The 18,195-nt window shown below is 54.0% G+C and overlaps 8 protein-coding genes across 8 annotated transcripts, besides 4 other annotated features; 6 read left to right on the forward strand and 2 right to left on the reverse strand.

Moving 5' to 3' along the window:
* Positions 1-87: 87 nt before the first annotated feature.
* On the reverse strand, positions 88-1,895 carry ACLA_043460 (MFS-type transporter sphD; the record flags this gene model as incomplete). The annotated part of the gene is made up of 2 exons (XM_001275052.1): positions 88-1,539; positions 1,599-1,895. The coding sequence occupies 2 exons, from the start codon at positions 1,893-1,895 to the stop codon at positions 88-90; spliced, it is 1,749 nt and encodes a 582-aa protein (XP_001275053.1).
* A 557-nt stretch (positions 1,896-2,452) lies between these two features.
* Positions 2,453-3,979, forward strand: ACLA_043470 (acetyltransferase sphE; the record flags this gene model as incomplete). Its single annotated transcript, XM_001275053.1, has 1 exon — positions 2,453-3,979. The coding sequence occupies one exon, from the start codon at positions 2,453-2,455 to the stop codon at positions 3,977-3,979; it is 1,527 nt and encodes a 508-aa protein (XP_001275054.1).
* Positions 3,980-4,031: 52 nt separating this feature from the next.
* ACLA_043480 (putative short chain dehydrogenase/reductase family oxidoreductase) lies at positions 4,032-5,111 on the reverse strand (the record flags this gene model as incomplete). The annotated part of the gene is made up of 3 exons (XM_001275054.1): positions 4,032-4,477; positions 4,552-4,858; positions 4,932-5,111. 3 exons carry the CDS (start codon positions 5,109-5,111, stop codon positions 4,032-4,034), a joined length of 933 nt encoding a protein of 310 aa, XP_001275055.1.
* A 900-nt stretch (positions 5,112-6,011) lies between these two features.
* Positions 6,012-6,031: a microsatellite.
* Positions 6,032-7,549: 1,518 nt separating this feature from the next.
* Positions 7,550-8,425, forward strand: ACLA_043490 (Zn(II)2Cys6 transcription factor domain-containing protein; the record flags this gene model as incomplete). The annotated part of the gene is made up of 4 exons (XM_001275055.1): positions 7,550-7,583; positions 7,644-7,773; positions 7,832-7,877; positions 7,931-8,425. 4 exons carry the CDS (start codon positions 7,550-7,552, stop codon positions 8,423-8,425), a joined length of 705 nt encoding a protein of 234 aa, XP_001275056.1.
* A 73-nt stretch (positions 8,426-8,498) lies between these two features.
* ACLA_043500 (transcription factor sphG) lies at positions 8,499-9,998 on the forward strand (the record flags this gene model as incomplete). The annotated part of the gene is made up of 2 exons (XM_001275056.1): positions 8,499-9,391; positions 9,452-9,998. The coding sequence occupies 2 exons, from the start codon at positions 8,499-8,501 to the stop codon at positions 9,996-9,998; spliced, it is 1,440 nt and encodes a 479-aa protein (XP_001275057.1).
* A 910-nt stretch (positions 9,999-10,908) lies between these two features.
* ACLA_043510 (cytochrome P450 monooxygenase sphH) lies at positions 10,909-12,656 on the forward strand (the record flags this gene model as incomplete). The annotated part of the gene is made up of 3 exons (XM_001275057.1): positions 10,909-11,112; positions 11,175-11,447; positions 11,502-12,656. 3 exons carry the CDS (start codon positions 10,909-10,911, stop codon positions 12,654-12,656), a joined length of 1,632 nt encoding a protein of 543 aa, XP_001275058.1.
* Positions 12,657-13,174: 518 nt separating this feature from the next.
* On the forward strand, positions 13,175-14,256 carry ACLA_043520 (ketoreductase sphI; the record flags this gene model as incomplete). Its single annotated transcript, XM_001275058.1, has 2 exons — positions 13,175-13,598; positions 13,670-14,256. The coding sequence occupies 2 exons, from the start codon at positions 13,175-13,177 to the stop codon at positions 14,254-14,256; spliced, it is 1,011 nt and encodes a 336-aa protein (XP_001275059.1).
* Positions 14,257-15,355: 1,099 nt separating this feature from the next.
* Positions 15,356-15,375: a microsatellite.
* A 164-nt stretch (positions 15,376-15,539) lies between these two features.
* Positions 15,540-15,631: a microsatellite.
* Positions 15,541-15,601: a microsatellite.
* Positions 15,632-16,185: 554 nt separating the features above from the next.
* On the forward strand, positions 16,186-17,914 carry ACLA_043530 (neutral amino acid permease; the record flags this gene model as incomplete). The annotated part of the gene is made up of 7 exons (XM_001275059.1): positions 16,186-16,361; positions 16,422-16,435; positions 16,493-16,565; positions 16,621-16,952; positions 17,009-17,367; positions 17,428-17,625; positions 17,684-17,914. 7 exons carry the CDS (start codon positions 16,186-16,188, stop codon positions 17,912-17,914), a joined length of 1,383 nt encoding a protein of 460 aa, XP_001275060.1.
* Positions 17,915-18,195: the final 281 nt, after the last annotated feature.

The raw sequence follows: 18,195 nt of genomic DNA on the forward strand, positions 1-18,195 counted from the left end.
AGAATGGGTGGTGGTTGTTCTGTTGATTCCCACCAAGTAGAATAAGGTTAGGTGCATTGGATAAATATATAGTCGTTATGCTTGTTACTAGTCCTCGAAGCGCTGGTTACCCAGGCTCTGGCTTTTGAGGTCAATCTCATCTATCCATATCGAAGTCACCAATCCCAGTCCGCTCAGCCCCGTCATCGTGTAGAATATGGTCTGGAAACACTTCAGGTACACCCTGAGCACCGGATCAAGGGCCTCCGAAGAGATGTCCAGTGACCGCAGCTTGTCAATAAACGCAACCGCATTGGAGGTATCGCGAAGAGGTGCCAAAGGACCAGTCAGTTGGACCGCAGACGAGGCGATAGAGTTCGAGAAGACAGTGTTGAAAATCGTCGACGCAATCGTCAGACCCACGAGACCGCCGAACATACGGATGGTGAGAAACTGTCCGATCGCCAGGCCGGTATCGTCAACATTCTTGACGCTCGCTTGCATAGGAAGCAAGTTGAGGCGGAGCAAGGCCACACCCACACCCCAGAGGATTGGAAGTCCAAAACGCATGGAGGATGAGGATCCAACGTCGAACAAAGCGAGCAGGCCGGTTCCAAGCGTGAGGATGACCCAGGACAGCCTCAGAATCCAGACATATCCCCCAAACAACGGCACCATCATCATAGAGATGGCGGCGAAGGTGACACTGAGAAAGACAGTGGGAAGCAAAGAGACGGCAGAGAGGATTGCCGATTCGAGTTGGACGGCCTGGTAGAGCAGAGGGAGATACTGTAGCAGCGAGACCAGAACTGCGCCATGCAGAAAGCCTCCGATCAGCGTCATGTTTCCGGTCTTTGAGTGGAACAGACGGTGCGGAACAATTGGAGCTGCAGGTCTCGCCTCGTAAAAGCCAAAGACGACCAGCACCGCAACTCCCAACAACAGTGGTACGAGAGTCTGCCACGAGACCCACGGGAAGAGGGAGCCGGCCCAACTGAGGGGTAGGACGAAGATAGTGATACCCACCACGACCAGCGCCATGCCGATCCAGTCGAGGCGCTCCAGATTCTTAGCGAGCGATGCATCGAGGGGAACGGGGCGTAGTTTCAGGAAGAAGAACACCAAGGGAGTCCCGATCCCCAGCAACGGGAGGTTAATCCATCCAATCCATCTCCAGCTAGCATAGGTAGAGAAGAGGGCACCGACAGAGGGTCCCATAATATTCCCCACAGCCATGGGGATGGCCATCAGGCCGAGATACTTCGAGCGCTCCTCCAGAGTCGTCATATCGGCGAGAATCACCTCTGCGAGCACGTCAATCCCTCCGCCGCCGAACCCTTGCAGGACGCGGCCCACGATAACCGTGTTCATGTTCTGGGCGACGGCAAAGACAATGGATCCGATGAAGAACAGCCCCATCGACACATACAACGGTGGTTTGCGACCGAATGCGTTGGAGATACTGGCCCACACTGGCTGCATGACCAGACCGCAGAGCGTGTAGGACAAGTTGGCCCAGAAGGACTCTAAACTTCCGCCATTGAGGTCCGCAGCTATAGTCTGCCGGTGGTTTTAGTCTTCGATTGCGCAACAGCGGATGGAGAGGTGGTATTGCTTACTGGAAGAGCGATACCGAGGGCTGTTGCATCTAGCTGGAACACAAACAGACTGGCAGCGAGGCCAATGAAGGCGAGCTTGAATGCAAGAGACTTCTTCGGTTTTGCCCCGCCATCGTCAGGGTTCACTCTTTCAGCTGGAATGTCTCCTGCGCCGGTTTCTGCCCCTGTCTGCGCCCCTGTCTCGGCGTCTGTCCCTATTTTTTCTGATGGAGGCTCTGGATCTAGTTCTGGTTGAGCCGCGGATTGGGATATCTCCACACTGGTCCCATCTCTAGCGTTGAACCCAGGCATGCCCATTCTTGTCAGATCGTGATGAATAGACCGCCGTCGACTGGACCTCGATCAACCCGAACACTGACACAAACGAAGGTCGAGTGGTGAGAGTCAGATGGAAGAAGATGCCCCCTTTGTTGCCGGATCGGAAGCCGGAGCAGCCTTCTTCCGTCCGGACGCGTATGACTCAGCCGGATCCCTGTCGCTGTCACGTGTGGGGAAGAATCGAGCACAAAGGGCGGATTCTGAGGGTTGATTGCATTATGGAGGATACAGAAGAGAATGACTGAACAAGGCCATCGTGAGAGTGGGGATAGCCAGAACACTGGCCCCATCGATTCCCTCTGGCGCCGTCCGTGTTAGTGCACGATTAAAGGAAGCGGGTTCCGATCTGCGGGCTCGGGCCGGGGTGGAGGTGGATCAATATGGCTGATGGCTGATGGCTGGCGCTGACAGCTTACGGATTAGGGAGTACAGAAACATGGCACTATACAACACAGACGTTCAAACGATGCAGCTGGTTAATGATCACATCACAACGATCTCCTCAACGAAACAGCTATCGTTATTGAACGGCGAGTATGCGTCCCCAGAAGAAGATTCCCCCGCCGACCGTGCCAACCGACACCATCATCCCGTTCCATTACTGGGACGACGACCACCACACGCGAGGCCTTTCCTTCGACGTCACCTTCCGCTTCGATGATGTCCTGGACCCGCAAAAGCTTCGTCGCGCGCTCTCGCGACTCCTCGAACTCGGAAACTGGCGCAAGCTCGGGGCTCGCACCCGCCGGAACGCAGAGGGGGGACTAGAATACCATGTTCCTCAATGCTTCGATGACAAGCGACCGGGTTTTGTGTACTCCACAGACACATATGATATGAAGATGGCGGATCATTCGCAAGCATCACGCTTGGCTGACGCTCACCATCTTGACGCCGCGGGTCGCCCCGCTGTCTTGGACGTCACATATACTGCTGCCCCGGAGTTCCGATCGTTCATCCGGACTGCAGGGTTCCCAGATCGCCTGGAGGACTGGCTGTGTTCGGATAGTCCTCAGCTGGGGATTCGGGTCATCGTTTTTCAGGACGCAACCCTCGTCACGGTTTCTTTCCTGCACAGCTTGATGGACATGATGGGCTTGAATGCTTTCCTCGACGCGTGGACCGCAGTGCTGCGGGGCCACGAAGACGAAGTGAAGCCGTTTGAAGGATTCCTGGAGGATCCGCTAGCCAATCTATCGGGGATGAAGACGGCACCAGTGCAGAAGTACGTCTTCGCCGACATACTGCTGATCGGGTGGACTTGGTTCCTGTTCGCGCTGCGGTATGTTTTCACAGTAGAGCTGTTCTGGAAGCACCGGGAGGAGGAACGGCTCATATTCCTACCCACGAAGCACCTCCAACGGATGCGCAAGGCCGCAATGGCGGAGCTCGCATCGCAGCACACCAGCGACAGCAACAAACCCCCTTTCGTCAGTGAGGGCGATATTCTCTTCGCCTGGTGGACGCGTGTCGTTCTCCGCGCCGAGAAGCCCCGATCTGGCCGCACCGTCAATATGCGTAACACTTATTGTTGTCGGTCAATTCTCGCCCAGCTGGGCCACATCCCATCGGCTGCTAGTGCCTTGGTCACGAATGCCGTGTTTGCGACTCTGACTTTCCTGTCCGTTCGTCAGATTCTGGAGGAGCCCTTGAGCGTCACGGCATTGGAGGTCCGCAAGTCGCTGATCCAGCAACGGAATGCAAAACAGCTGCAGGCTCTAGATGCCATTCAGAGAGATACGCTCGATAACGCGCATCATCCAGCTCTTTTTGGAGACCCGGGCATGTACAACATGATGATATCGAATTGGGTCAAAGCTAGACTCTTTGAGGTTGATTTTTCCGCCGCAGTCGTGAGAGAGGGTACGCCACGCGACAAACGGAGTAACGCGGTAGGTAGGCCATCTAGTGTCCAGGGCACCGGGACGAAAGGATACGCGACACGCAATACCGGCGTTGTCATTGGGAAAGATGCTGTTGGTAATTGCTGGCTGTTGTATACGCTAGGGAAAGGGGCATGGCCGGCCGTAGAGCAACAACTACGTTCCATGTCTGATGAATAATAAAAGTCCGTCATCATAATGCATATATACATCTCTTGAATGCCAATGCTATCTACATACTCCCATCCTGCCGACACATCCTTTCCCACCGCCTCCTCAGAATCGGTACAACCAACCATCCCACAACGACACCCATGAGCGAATCCACAATCCCAAGCCCTCTCTTCGGGCTCAGCCCAACCATGTTCGTAAACAAGAAGCTCGCCGCCAGCGAATCCTCACAAATGATGAAATCGCCCTTCTCCACGCGCGCAATGATGCCGCGCGCCACTTTCTCCGACGACGGGAACTTCGCCTCCAGCTGCGCGAATGTCGCCACGTCGGTGCCCTGGATCCGCTTCGTCAGGTTCGGCTTGGTATCCTGCTCCAGCACAAAGCCGGGAGAGATGAAGTCCGCGGGGAAGGCGATGTGGATGGAGTACGTGGTGCGCGGGGAGTTGTGGCGCAGGACCTCGAACCGGAGGGTGTCTGCCAGAGCGCGGACGGCGGCTTTGGCGGCTGGGGGATTGTCAGTCAGATAGACCATCAAACAATGCGGTTGATGCCAGAGAGAGAGAGAGAGATGCTCTTACGCGTATAGGCACCGCTCCCCGGGATCCCCAAGAAGGCCGCTGCGCTGTTGACAAACACCATCTTCCTCCTCCTGGGCTCTGAGATCCGTCTGGTCACGTCATCGGCGAATTCCTGCTTATCCGCCTGGACCCAGATATCCAGCATTGCTTTCGCCGCATACGCAGTCGAGTAGTAGTTATTTTTCATGCACGAGTCGAGCTGCGAGGCCTGCAGATCCGCGATGAAGCCGTTCTCGGCATGGTTGCCGCCTGCGGAGCAATAGAGGAAGTCGGCGATTCGAGGCTGGGAGCGGAATGCGTCTGCGACCTGCTACACGTTACCCTCCGGTTCTCAGGGCTTTCATTGACAGCTTCACCACGTGGGTTGGGAGGGAACGTACTGCGGCAGCATCGGCCATGTCCACAGCCACCGCGTTGATGTCTTGCCGGCTCGCGTCCGTGCAGTTGCTAATTATCTCCTTTTTCGCATCTTCCAGCGGTCCACGGCGTCTTGCAAAGATCGTAACATGTGCGCCTGTGTACTGGATATTAGTCGTGGTGCAAGTGTTTTCGAAATTCATCAGGGGTCGAACCACGCGCCGCAACGGCGTTGGAGATGGCTTTTCCCAACCCGCCAGAACCACCTGTTACGAAGACGGTCTGCGGGTATCAGCGACTGGATGACAGGCGTGAGGGGGATGGAGAATGGAGCGGATTGTTTGTTCATGTGCGAATAAAGCCATGGAGGATGTACAGACCTTGCCAACAAGATCCTGAGCTGGTTTCATTTTTTTTGCTTTTCGCTTTGAATCGTATCCAAGTTCGTTGAACTCGGTTCAGGAGACTGAAGAATGCTTCGCCTTGTTTCGATTTAATTGACGCTCGCTGCTAGCCTTAGAAACTGCTATCTCGGTCCTCAATCCTACCAAAGAGAGATCATCCTGTCCAACACCAGCACGGCCAATCGGCCACAGTCAATACCGCTCCCCGGCGACGGATCCCGTCCCCGAGCCTCGAGATGCTACAGCGGCATATTAAATGTTCAATCGAGTCCTCTGTCATCCTGACTAAAACTAGATCCCTGCTAAAGCTAACCTAACCTTACGTTCTGATGGCTTGACTTGACTCGCTATTGATCCGCGGAAGGTCCTCGGTTACGAGTACCGGTGGTCTACTGAGTAAACTACTGAGGACGGACCAGTAGATTGACTCGTCAAGAGAGGCTTGGGCACTGCTGCCTCGATTGCACCATTGCTGGCACCAGACGCTTTCAGGGCTAGAGGATGCGCCACCCCCTCACGCTAGACATGAGCATCGCGATGCTCAATATGGGGTACTAACGCCCCTTCCACCCCCTGAGGAATGGGGCGCAATCTAAATCTATGTAAGTACTCCGTGCTAGATTGAGCAGGATCGGTTAACTTTCTTCTATAGAATATTTGACACAGAGAGATAGATAAATGGTACTACTCACTCCCATCATCTATCTATCTATCTATCTGGGGTGCCAGCAGTGTCATGCCAGAATCTGTATCAGCTTAATGGCCATCACTTCGACACGAGACCTCTGCACAATACCTAGCGCTCTCAGTCCGTGTGTGACAGCGAAGTAAGGGCATTTGCGGACTCGTGTATTATGCCGAAGAAGGCCAATGAATAGGCACGAGCGACGTGCTAAGCAAGGGTTAAGAATCTGAATCTCACTGCAGAGGGGGAAGCAAGAGGGGCCGCTTACTCTTGAGTAATACAGGCCCTTATTAAGTTCGACCTGACAGACCAATGATAAAACTCGACTGCCAATGTCTGTTGGTAGAGGAATGTAGCTCCGCGATGCTGATCGTTCGGCTCAATACAACTCCTCGATAGTGTCAAAGCCAACAAGGATGTGCCAGATGGAGGAGCGTGAAAATACGAATCAATAAACAATAAACACGGCCTGCCAAGCCCAGCTCAATCCTCTAAATCCTGCTCCTACTCTGGCTTGCTAACCTCCACCATGTTATCGAAATTCGCTGTCGAGATACCACCACCGAACAATGTAGCACCCGACTAGGACGCTGTACTACCATTCCTAAGTATAGTGACATCAACTCAAAAACCGCCCCATCGGATCTTCAGCGTCGGGAATACAGAAAGAGGATTGCGTGGTGTCCGAATTATAGCCCATGACCACAAAACACAACCCTGTCCCCTCGTGCAGTCCGCAGCGCACGCCGGAGAAATACGGTTGAATCTCTCGAAGCTCTCTGCCTCACCAATAGCTAGATATTTGCGTATGATCGGCCCACCTCTACTTCGTATAGCCTCTAACTACCCTGCAACCCTACGGATCAAGGGAATCGACGGACCGCTGGGAGATCGGTGGCTGCGCTCCGCCGGCGCCGTCATATCCCCACCAGGATGGATCTACGAATCCCGCCAACACATACAGAGGGGCAAGAAGGTCTAGAGCCGCGGAGGGAAGAGACGCCTTCACAATACGCCTCACGCTAGTGCAGCCGAAACGTCGAATCGCGTCGAGGACATCGAGTCAGGATGCATGGCGGGGCCGAAGATGGCTCTGCTCGTCCTTTCTTCATATCTATAGGCTCGACCGCCGGCATGTTACATGTAGAGTACAATAGGCTGAATAGCTTCATGTACATTTTCGGACGGCGTCGCTATTAAGCTTGGAAGATGATGTTACAAACCACATGCCTAGTTTCGTGTAGGATCGGCTAGCGCTTACTCAGGCCTGGTCGAGACTGGAAGCACGCAAAAAGTATGTTGGTGTTCGACCGTCGGTGATGGGGTGAAGTCGCCCTCGTTGAGTATGCATGTCAGCCTGCAAAAGGGACAGGCAGGGTGAACGAAGTGGGTACGGTGGATAATGGTCCTCGTGCGCGAGGCAAGCAATCCGTTATCATTTACTATAAATCCTTCGTGCCCATGGTGATTGCCCCGGATCGCAAGGGAGGGGACACGAGAGCGTAGTTGTTTGTGCTAGAGTACAATCCAAGGCCCGAATCAAAGAATCAATATGGCCAAAGAAATCACCAAAGACGAGTACACCGGTAAGGGAATCTCAATCCCACAGAACAAGCAAGGCTGATGTGACCTATCACTTCGCCCAGTGTGCGACCAATGCCGGGTCAGGAAGATCCGCTGCAGTCGAGAAAAGCCATCATGCAGAAACTGTGGCCGGCTGGGCTTGCAGTGCGAGTGGTCTGGTCAGGGCAAAAAGTGCAATCAAACCACTCTTCTGTATGTACTGGACACTGGGATTTGATACACATGATGGCTGTAATCTCATGATCTATAGGAGCCATACGATCCTGGGGATGGGCAGCCGCCTTCAACAGCTAGAGGTAAGACATATGCGCTCCGTAGACGGACAGGCTTGGAATAACTGTGCTCGAAGACTTCACTTGCCGACACCCAGCGATCACTGAAGAGGTTGTTCGAGGGCTCAGCCGTGGTCTCGCCTCCTTCCTCGAGATACCCGTCCAGTCCCTCGAGACCGACGCCTCAATTGACCCCTCCACGGTTTCCCGATGGATCGAAAGCGCCGGTCTTCACACGGCCACTGGGTCGTTTTCTCTTGGACCACGGCAATGATCAAAGATACTTTGGCCCGACCTCGCTGGAAGCGCTGATGCTCACGATCAAGGACGAGCTGTCGGACAGTACGGAGACTGAACGAGAGAGCACACGAGAATGCGTGCTCCAAGCACAACACAAGATCAATATCCTGGTTAGCCAGGCCGACGAATCCAAGACTTGTCTCGCCGACAGATCGCTACCGACGACGCCTCCGTTCGCCATCTTGGATGCCATGATCGAGCCCTATTTCACCACTACCAATCACCATTTCCCCATCTGGACAAAAGAAAAGGTTCAAGCAGATGGCCACTAGCCTACGGCAATCTAACTCCTCCGAACGTGACCTTGCTTCGATCGTCTGCTGCAACAACCTCATTCTCCTGGCCATGACCGCAGACTCGCTCTGCGCTCACCAGCGCGAGGCCATACAGGCTAAATCGACCCGCAAGACCTCGTCCATTGATTTTGATATTATTGCAGGCTTCCTCACTAACGCCAAGCGTGCCGTAAACAATATCGATCAGCTGGTCGCCTCTCACGTCGTCAATGTCCAGGCACTCTTATCTCTGGTAAGCCATACCATGATCTCTCTGAGCCTCTATCAGAATTCATCAGATGCTGACTACGTCAAGCACATGGTAGCGCAGCAGTATTTCTCCATAGGTCTCTCGGAGACGCTGTTAGCTCTCGCAGCGAGATGCGCCAAGTCCATCGGCATCCACCAATGCGGTTCCTTGCATGGTCAACTAAGCGACGAAGACATTCAGGAGAGACAAAACATCTCACACTGCTTATACATTCTTGACAAGGCCGTTTGCTGGACAGCGGGCTCGTCTCCCAGTGTACCCGTCTCCGATATGGATTTAGATTCGTCCCTGATGCTTTCTGAACACGGCGTCACGCCTTCTTTAGTAACACGAGCTGAGATGGCCAGGGTCGAAGAAAGTATCTACTTGGAGACATACGCTGTACAGGTCAGCCCGAGGAATGAGGATCAAGTCCGGCAATTCGCAGCCACAACTTTGTCTCGATTGCGAGCCTGTCTGGCCGACGCGGGAGTGGACTTGGACAAGATAGAGAAATGCTCGGAGAGTCCCGCCTCAGACCTGCAGTTGGCAGTCAGATATCTCTGCCTCCAGCTGCTGCTTGTATGGCCTCATAAACACCATCCGGACCAAATATTCCAGCGCGGCCCCGAGGTCGCGAGGATGTGCTTGAAGCTCCTGCTTTGTCTTTGGCATTCCTCTCCGGATCAGGGGAGCCATGCTGTGTTCTCGTCGTAGGTTGAATTCGTTGGCCAGTCATGCCTTGGATTTGAACTGACCTTGTTACTTCACAGTTTCCTCGCATCTCTTCCACCGCTATACCTCTACGAAGTCATATCCTCCAGTCTCTGCGGCCAAGAACCAACCACGGACATGGACATGCTTCAAGAATTCGTAGACCTGCTCCAAACCATCACCAACTGCCGTGCAGAGGCATCCTACACCCGGCGTCTGTATCAACTATCTGCGATTGTGACAGACGTACTCAAAGCCCGACACGCCCAGCACAAACGACAAAAACCACCGTCAGATGGAACCGCAAATTCGTATCTGATGTCCGAGCTGCTCTCTCCCCCAGCCACAGGTTACAACTACATGGCTCCAAACGGTCAAGAGACCTTTGATTCGCGCTTTGACGGCGCCGTCTTCCAGGATCCGGGTAGTGGGTTTGCCTCCCTGAGCCCAATTCCTTCGGCAGGGGGGGAATTGGCCCGCAGTGCGGATGACTTCTTGCCGCAGTTGAGGGGCTTTGCGAAGACAGGTTCCAATGGGAACGATAATTTCAACTCGCTGAGCATGGAAGCTTTGGGCGATACGGTCTTCTGGAAGAGTGTTAGTTAGGGCGCCGCGGAGACGGTTGACTCCATACCAGATCACCATCAAGACGATGCATGGAACATGAAGTAATTATAATGATACATGAATATTTCCGAACCGGGCATTCTAAGAGCTGCTGCCAAATACATCTTGCATTCGTTGCCACTCAGGCAGTCCCCATCGCTGCATCCATTCACATCCAACAACTTCGTCGATCGTACCGCGCTGGCGCGGCTCAAGAAACCTCCATCATCTTCATTATGCCATGAGAAGCCACCTCCTCTTCTGCCGCAAACAGGTACAGCCCATGCTTCTCCCGCGGCTATCGGATATACTCGTCAAACCGCTTGACCCGGTCCCGATGCATATTCCCATACCACTGCTGATAACCTCCTGGTACATAGTAATCTAAGCGCTCAACTTCCTCCACGAAGTTATATTTCACTTTGCTGGGCGCCATGTGAGCCGCCATGCCTCTCTGGCAGGTACATGACAGAGACCTCTGTGTCTGTCTCTATCGATCACATAGCACAGACGCGAACGATCTAACCTTCAGTGACTGGCAAACGGCGTTCCTGACATAGCCGGGCATGATGCCGGGGAAGGTCGGTGTTGGGAACTTAGGACAAGCTTGGCTGCAGTCAAGATGTGCCACATTCGCACGGGGAGACGGCGCCCGGGCCCCGGAGCCACTGGGAGCTGTACAGCCGCGTCCACCAGAAAAAGTAGGCTTATGCTATGAGTAGCGTTAGTGGGCAGCAAGGGAGAGGCCACTGCACCTTTACCGCCGAGGTGACTTGCGTGTTTGATTGTTTAAGCTGTCTATCAAGACGTTCGCGAGGTAGGACTCGGATTTTCGAAAATACTACCAGCGGGCGTAGAAAACGCGGCCTTATCTTCTGTTTCGCGGTGTCTGCACCACTCATCTGCCATTATGGGACTCGTCGGTAATCACCTCGGCGTCCTTTACCTCGCCGTCGCGGCTGCTGTGTTTTTTAAACCGGATTATGCCGTCTGGGGGTCTAGAATAGCCACAGTTATCCTCTTGTTTACAGCCATCACCGTGTCAAAGGTCGTTTATCAACTATTTCTGTATGCTCGGTTCTTCACACCACTGAAACACTTCCCTACCCCGTCCGTAAGTGACCGTCAATCGCAAGGCCCCCGCTAGAAACCTTCATAACTCCTAACATGCTCTAGAATCGACACTGGCTTAGGGGTAACGCGCCGAGCGTGCTCGTCGACACCCCCCATGCACAGATGAAGGAGTGGGCCAAGAACGTCCCGAACGATGGAATCATCCGCTACTACATCGTGGGGAACATGGAGCGGCTCACAGTCACCAATCCCACGGCTTTAAGCGAGATTCTGGTGAGCAAGGCCTACGACTTTGCAAAGCCGCTGGTTATACGGCAGGCGTTGGCTCGTGTGCTCGGCAATGGCGTCCTGATTGCCGAAGGCGATGTTCACAAGGTATTGTATCTCCGAGTAATGTTCAGTTGTTAGTCAACCACTAATGATGCACAGTTTCAACGGAAGAATCTCAAGCCGGCTTTTGCGTACCGGCACGTCAAGGATCTCTACCCGGTCTTCTGGGGTAAAGGAGCCGAGATGGCCAGGCGGATCCGGAAGGAACTGCAAGACAGAAAGTCTCCGGAGGATAACACGATCCAAGTCAGAAACTGGGCCAGTCGATCGTCACTAGACATCATTGGGCTGGCGGGCATGGGCCAGGATTTTGACTCCCTACGTGACCCCGAAAACACCCTCAGCCGCTCCTACGAGATGATCTTTGCGACACCGGGCCTAGGAACCAAGGCTATGTTCATGCTTGGCATCCTCCTCGGCGATGCCACCTGGCTCGCAAAGCTCCCTACCAAGCGGAACAAGCTCATCGACGCCGGCTGCCGGAACATCCGCGATGCCACGCGGCGCATGATCGACGATCAAAAGCGCAAGATGCAGGACCCCACCGCCGAGGCCCGCGTCGACATCATCTCCGTCGCAATGCGCAGCGGTACCTTCGACGACGAGACTCTCATCGACCAGCTCATGACCTTCCTCGGCGCCGGCCACGAAACCACCGCCGCGGCAGTGCAATGGGCCATCTACGCGCTCTGCAAGAATCCCGCCGTCCAGACCCGTCTCCGCGCCGAAGTCCGCGCCAACCTCCCACCCATCAACCTCGACGCACCCACCCCCATCGACGCAGGCACAGTCGACAGCCTCCCCTACCTCAACGCTGTCTGCAACGAAGTCCTCCGCTTCCACCCGTCCGTGCCCAATACGGTGCGCGTCGCCCTCAAGGACACCACGCTACTCGGCAAGCCGGTCCCCAAGGGCACACAGGTGGTCATCGCGCCGGAACTCATTAACCACATGCCAGACTTCTGGGGCGAGGACGGGGGCCAGTTCAACCCGGACCGGTTCATGGCGCCCGGGATGGCGAACACAGGCGGCGCGAGCAGCAACTACGCGTTCCTGAGCTTCCTGCACGGGCCGCGCAGTTGCATTGGGCAGGGATTCGCCAAGGCGGAGCTGGCGTGTCTTCTCGCGGCGCTGGTGGGGAGCTTTGAGTTTGAGTTGAGGGATCCCGCTGCGCCGTTGGAGGTGCGCGAGGGCGCGACGATTGCGCCGAGGGATGGGGTTTTGGCGAGATTTACGCCGTTGGATGGGTGGTGAGGCTTGGGGGGTGGTTCTACTTGGATTTACCTGGATGGGAGAATCGCCTGGGCGTTGGATTGCATCATCTTTGTATCCTTGGTTTACTGGCATTGTGATATCCCATACATTAGATCTATACTTGCCTCTTGTTGAAGGGAGGAGGGGGGCGCGTCACGGATCGGCCATATCGCATAATCTACAATTCTACCGACGGGCCTTAGATCTCTGCTAGAGCAGCGCTATTACGGGGAGAATGGCATCCGCAGGTCAGATGCTCAGCGAAGTACGGCGCGATGCATGGGAACGGAATCCGGCCCCGGCGGGAACGGCGCAGTACAGCATGCATGTGTCTCAATTCTCCCAGATTATGCTACTGGCCAGGTTATCAATATGTAGGGGCTGTAACCAGTGTCTTACTTTGTGTGGAGAACCGTTTCAGGAACCCCTCGTCAAAACCATCATCCTTCTTGAGCAGCAAATATCCGTATACCGTTCACACTCACAGACATATTCTTCCAGTTTGAGGGATTCCCGCCATGACGGGGGAAGAATTGGTCTTCATCACCGGTGCATCTGGCTTCATCGGCAGCTGCACGGCTCTAGCACTACTCAGAGCGGGCTACCGTCTTCGTATCCTGCACCGACAAGCATGTAAGATTGAGAGGTTACAGGCTCTGCTATCGGAATACAGCTCCCGGGTGGAGTATGCCCTGGCTCTCAGCTTGACCGACAAGGCTGCATACAGAGAGCACCTCGATGGAGTGAACTACATCATCCACCTCGCGCATCCCCTCCCCAGTAGCACCGAGAGGGAAGCCTACTTCGTGCCCGCCGTGCGGGCAACCACCACCTTACTGGAGGAAGCAGCCCGCGTGCCCAGCATCAAGAAGGTCGTAATCACCTCATCGGTTGCGGCGCTCATGCCGCTGGACGGCGTACCCCCTGGCGGCATCATCAAGGGTGAGTCCATGTTCACGTCCCTGCGCGCCGTCATTCCTCCTGCGTCGCAGCCCCACTAACAAACAAATCAGAGGACAACGACTGGGACTTCACCTTCGACGAAACCGAGGACTTCGCAGCCTCCGCCGACCCGCGCGGCGTCCCCATGCGCCTCTACCACGCCTCGAAGCTCCTCGCCAACCGAACCGCGCACAAGTTCCGCACCACCGCCGCACCGTCCTACGCGCTCGTCACGCTGCATCCCGTCTTCGTCTACGGACACAATCCCACGCAGAACTCGGCCGAGGAAATCGAGGCCTCCTCAAACGGACTACTCTGGTACACGCTCCTGGCCGGGGTCCCGCATCGCTGCCATTCACAGGTCCCCGGGGTGCATATTGACGATGTGGTCGAGGCGCATGTCCGGGCGTTGGACCCGGGGGTTGCGGACGGGTCGCGGTACCTGTTATCGGGGCCAGGCAGGTCGTGGAAGGAGGTCGCGGAGGTTGTGCAGCGGGAGTATCCAGATCTCGGGGCGAGGATTTCGACAGATCTCGAGGAGGGGTTTCTGCCGATGGATGGGGGGAGGGCCGAGAAGGAGTTGGGGTTGGCATGGCGTTCCTGGGAGGCGATGGTGCGGGATGTGGTGGAGCAGCAACTGGGGTTTGCGAAGAGTTAGCTGTACGGAGTATAGTATATCGCTCTGCTGGTTTGGTTCTGCTTGTCATGAGATAGTGCGTCTAGTATTGTTTCGATCTTATTATAGTGATGCAATCTAGATACGAGATCGCATAAGTGACATTATACTCTGCGTCTGGGTTAGCTCGTTTGGAGGGAATCAACTACACTACACATCAGTGCCTCCTCCATGTACTTTGACTGCCAGATTTAGGGTGTTTCAGCGCAATGTGAGTTTTCCTGCCAGTCTCTATAACCCCTTCACTTCAACTTTGCTACTAAGACCATGGTTATAGCAGCCCGGGTCCATCAGAGCCACCCTGATATGGCTTGTTATTGAATCACGCAAGCGGTCTTTTCACGTATCCTGCCATCCTTGATGACCCTTGGCATCTTGCAATTCTTCAAACACAGTCAGGCCATTTTTTCCTGCAGCTGGCGCTGGGCAGTCATGAGATCCTTCTTTGCCAGAGGGCCGTGTATTTTCGCTATTCTTTTCCTCCAAACGCAGTGTTTTCTCAAGACTCGACACCTATAGAACTGGGGCAAGAGAGGCAATGGCACGTAATGGGCTTTTCTCTCCTCTTGGACTTGATCAATCACTGAGCTAAAAGGTGTCTAGCCATCACTTCCTGACTAACAATGATATGCATGCTATGGTCATGTTGACTCAGGTCATCCATCCTCTTATGATTCAATTGCTAGCTAGTAGCTAGTCACAGTTTACCAGTTCAATTGCAGTGACGCCTATTCCAGATCTTTCTTATTCACTTAGAAAATGCTAAAATCTAGATCTATACTGTCCTACACTTCATGACCTTCAATATATATTTCTCTCTCTAACGCAATCCACACGCGAGGATGAGAGCGACCAGGCCACGCCGGTGAGTCAATTAGGCAACGACTATAGCAGAAGCTGCTATTATATGCTGAAAATTTCCAATGCTTACGGAGGAGAGTTTACCATCTTCGGTATTCTATCATACGACTTGATCGAAAGCAGTCGAACAGCGGGATCGGAAATATGTGTTGCAGCCTGAGGCATCCCGGTGGCAACTGTGTTGTGTAGGGCAAGACCGGGAATTTCAGGGATTTCAAGTAAAAAAAAAAAAAAAAAAAACTTTTCCCCGGTTGCCAGAGCGTGTTCGGATCCTGAACCAGTACCTGTCATCTGTCATATCTATCTACCCATCTAGACTGATTCTAGAACCAAGGGATTGATCAGTGATGTCCTGGGTCTAGGACTTGAAGTGTATCATCTTGACCACGTGTGTGTGAATCTGGAGAGACTCGAGACTAAAGACTAAAGACTCAAGACTAGGACTCGAGACTAGAGATTCGAGACTAAACTACTAAAGACTAGACAATAGAGACTAGCAAATCAAGTGCCGACACCTTTGTCGATCACCGTCAACATAAACTAGCCGGAGCCAGGGAGAGCCATAGGAATGTCGAGAAGAGGATAGAAGATAGAGAGATGATATAACCAAATCGAAAGAAACCCCAGGTTTACGCTCATCCGGGCAGCGAACACGTTGAATAACTGGACCGCCCGATATCGGTCCCGAGTGGCCAAACGGCCTCTGGTTCCCACTGTTGCAATTGGCGAATCACCGTCCCAAAAGGTGCCAAAGCCGAGAATTTCGGCGGGTCTGTTGGAGTTTTCATTATGTATACAAAAACTTCGAGACGGCCGGGCCATAAGCTGGATGTAACTTCGCCTCCACGACGGAGACGATCGGCAAAGTGAGGCGAGGAAAACTTTATCCCCAGGTCCGGAGGATAATAAGAGAATGGCAGGGCCCCGTTTCTGGACCTTCTTTCTTCCCCCTTCTTCTAAAAAAGCTTGTCCCCCCTCGTCAGCATCTGTATCTTGAAGAGTCGACTCCCGCCGCCGCCACACCCCTCCATTGACCGCGTCGACACAAGCATGGAGGCCGCCAACATGAGCCCCCCGGCGTACCGGAATGAGAAGATCGAGGAGAGCAAGAATGGAGCTGCCGATCCGTACTATGAGGACGAAGCGCAGCTGAAGACAGGCGAGGTTGCCGACGCCTTTGGAAACGAGGAATGTGCTGAGATCAAGTACAAGACCTTGTCATGGTTGTATGTTCAGATGCCTGTCCGGTGCTGAGGTCGTCGAAAACATGCTAACAAGTTACACAGGACATGCGGTTTGCGTACGATTTCCGTCTCGCCCGTGTTGTGATGGTGCAAGACTAACCGGGTTTTTATAGTCATGATCTGCGAGTCCGTCTCGCTGGGTGTGTTGTCGCTGCCCGCTGCCATGGCCACTCTGGGCTTCGTTCCGTAAGTGGCTGTCCATTACCAGATGAGATCTCAGTAGTGACTAACCATCCTCAAGAGCGATCATTCTGATCGTCGGCCTCGGGCTCCTCGCCACATATACCGGATACAACATCGGCCTGTTCAGAGAACGGTACCCTCACATTCAGAACCTGGGTGACGCCGGTGAGATCCTGTTGGGTCCCTTTGGCCGGGAGCTTTTCGGCATCGGTCAATTCCTTTTCTTTATCTTCGTCATGGGCAGCCATCTCCTGACGTTCCGCGTCATGATGAACACTGTCACTGAGCATGGCACGTGCTCCATCGTCTTCAGTGTCGTTGGCATGGTCCTGTCCATGGTCCTTTCCCTCCCACGGACCATGAAGGGATTGACCTGGATCTCGCTTGCATGTATGTCAAAATCCTGTCCACTGCTCTAGCAACCCCACTGACACTGAGAACCCCAGCCTTCCTGAGCATCTTCGCCGCCGTCCTGATTACCATGATCTCCGTGGGCGTGCAAGAATATCCCAACCGCATCATCGAGGCCACCGTCCAGAACGACCTGTACCATGCCTTCCAGGCCGTCTCGAACATCGTCTTCGCCTACTGCGCCCACGTCGCCTTCTTCGGTCTGATCGCCGAGATGGAAAACCCCAAGGATTTCAAGAAGTCGCTGTTCATGCTCCAGACCTTCGAGATCTGCCTGTATGTGACCGCCGCGGTGGTCGTCTACTACTTTGTCGGCAAGGACGTCGCGTCGCCGGCGCTCATCTCCGCAGGACCAGTCATGAAGAAGGTGGCGTTTGGAATAGCTATTCCTACGGTACGTTGTCAGCAGAGTATAATCAGATAAAAAAAAAAGGGATATGCTAACTCTGACCAGATCATCGGTGCCGGTGTCGTCAATGGCCACGTCGGCCTCAAGTACATCTACTTCCGGCTCTGCCACAAGTCCGATCTGATCCACAGCAACAGCTGGAAGTCCGTCACTATCTGGATCGTTCTGGGTGTCAGCTGCTGGCTGGTAGCATGGATCATCGCGGAAGCCATCCCCGTCTTCAGCAACCTGAACGGCTTGATTGTAAGTTCTCCACCCTCGCCATCCCCCACCGCAAACAATACTAATGGTTTGATTCCAGAGCGCCCTCTTTGCTAGCTGGTTCAGCTACGGCCTCAGCGGCATCTACTGGCTGCACATGAACTACGGCCAGTGGTGGGCCGGCCCAAAGAAGATCTTCCTCACGATCCTGAACATCAGCATTACCTTGTTCGGACTGGTGCTGTGCGTGCTGGGGTTGTATGCCTCGGGGACGGCCATCCATAATGACTCGGGCAGCAGCAGTTTCAGCTGCGCGAATACGGACGCGTAATGGGGTGTATGATATGATGATGTATATTGAACGTGGCTTGTATATATAAAGCATAGATTGCTGTTGTCACTTTTTCATGAGCTTAGATCAGCGTTGAGTCGTGATCTTGACATTTATTCCGCCTCGGTAATGCATTTATTTCCGCGTATCTCCACTGGTGTTTATCCCAGCGCTGCCTCTGAAGTATGTATAAACCTGCTGCATTTAGCTGGGTCTTACTTCCTGGGTACGAATCCTTGAAGAAATTTGCCATCAATCACATCGCCGCCGTATCGACCACT

Source organism: Aspergillus clavatus, genomic scaffold (genome assembly GCF_000002715.2).
Source record: "Aspergillus clavatus NRRL 1 1099423829792 genomic scaffold, whole genome shotgun sequence".
Classification (NCBI taxonomy): domain Eukaryota; kingdom Fungi; phylum Ascomycota; class Eurotiomycetes; order Eurotiales; family Aspergillaceae; genus Aspergillus; species Aspergillus clavatus.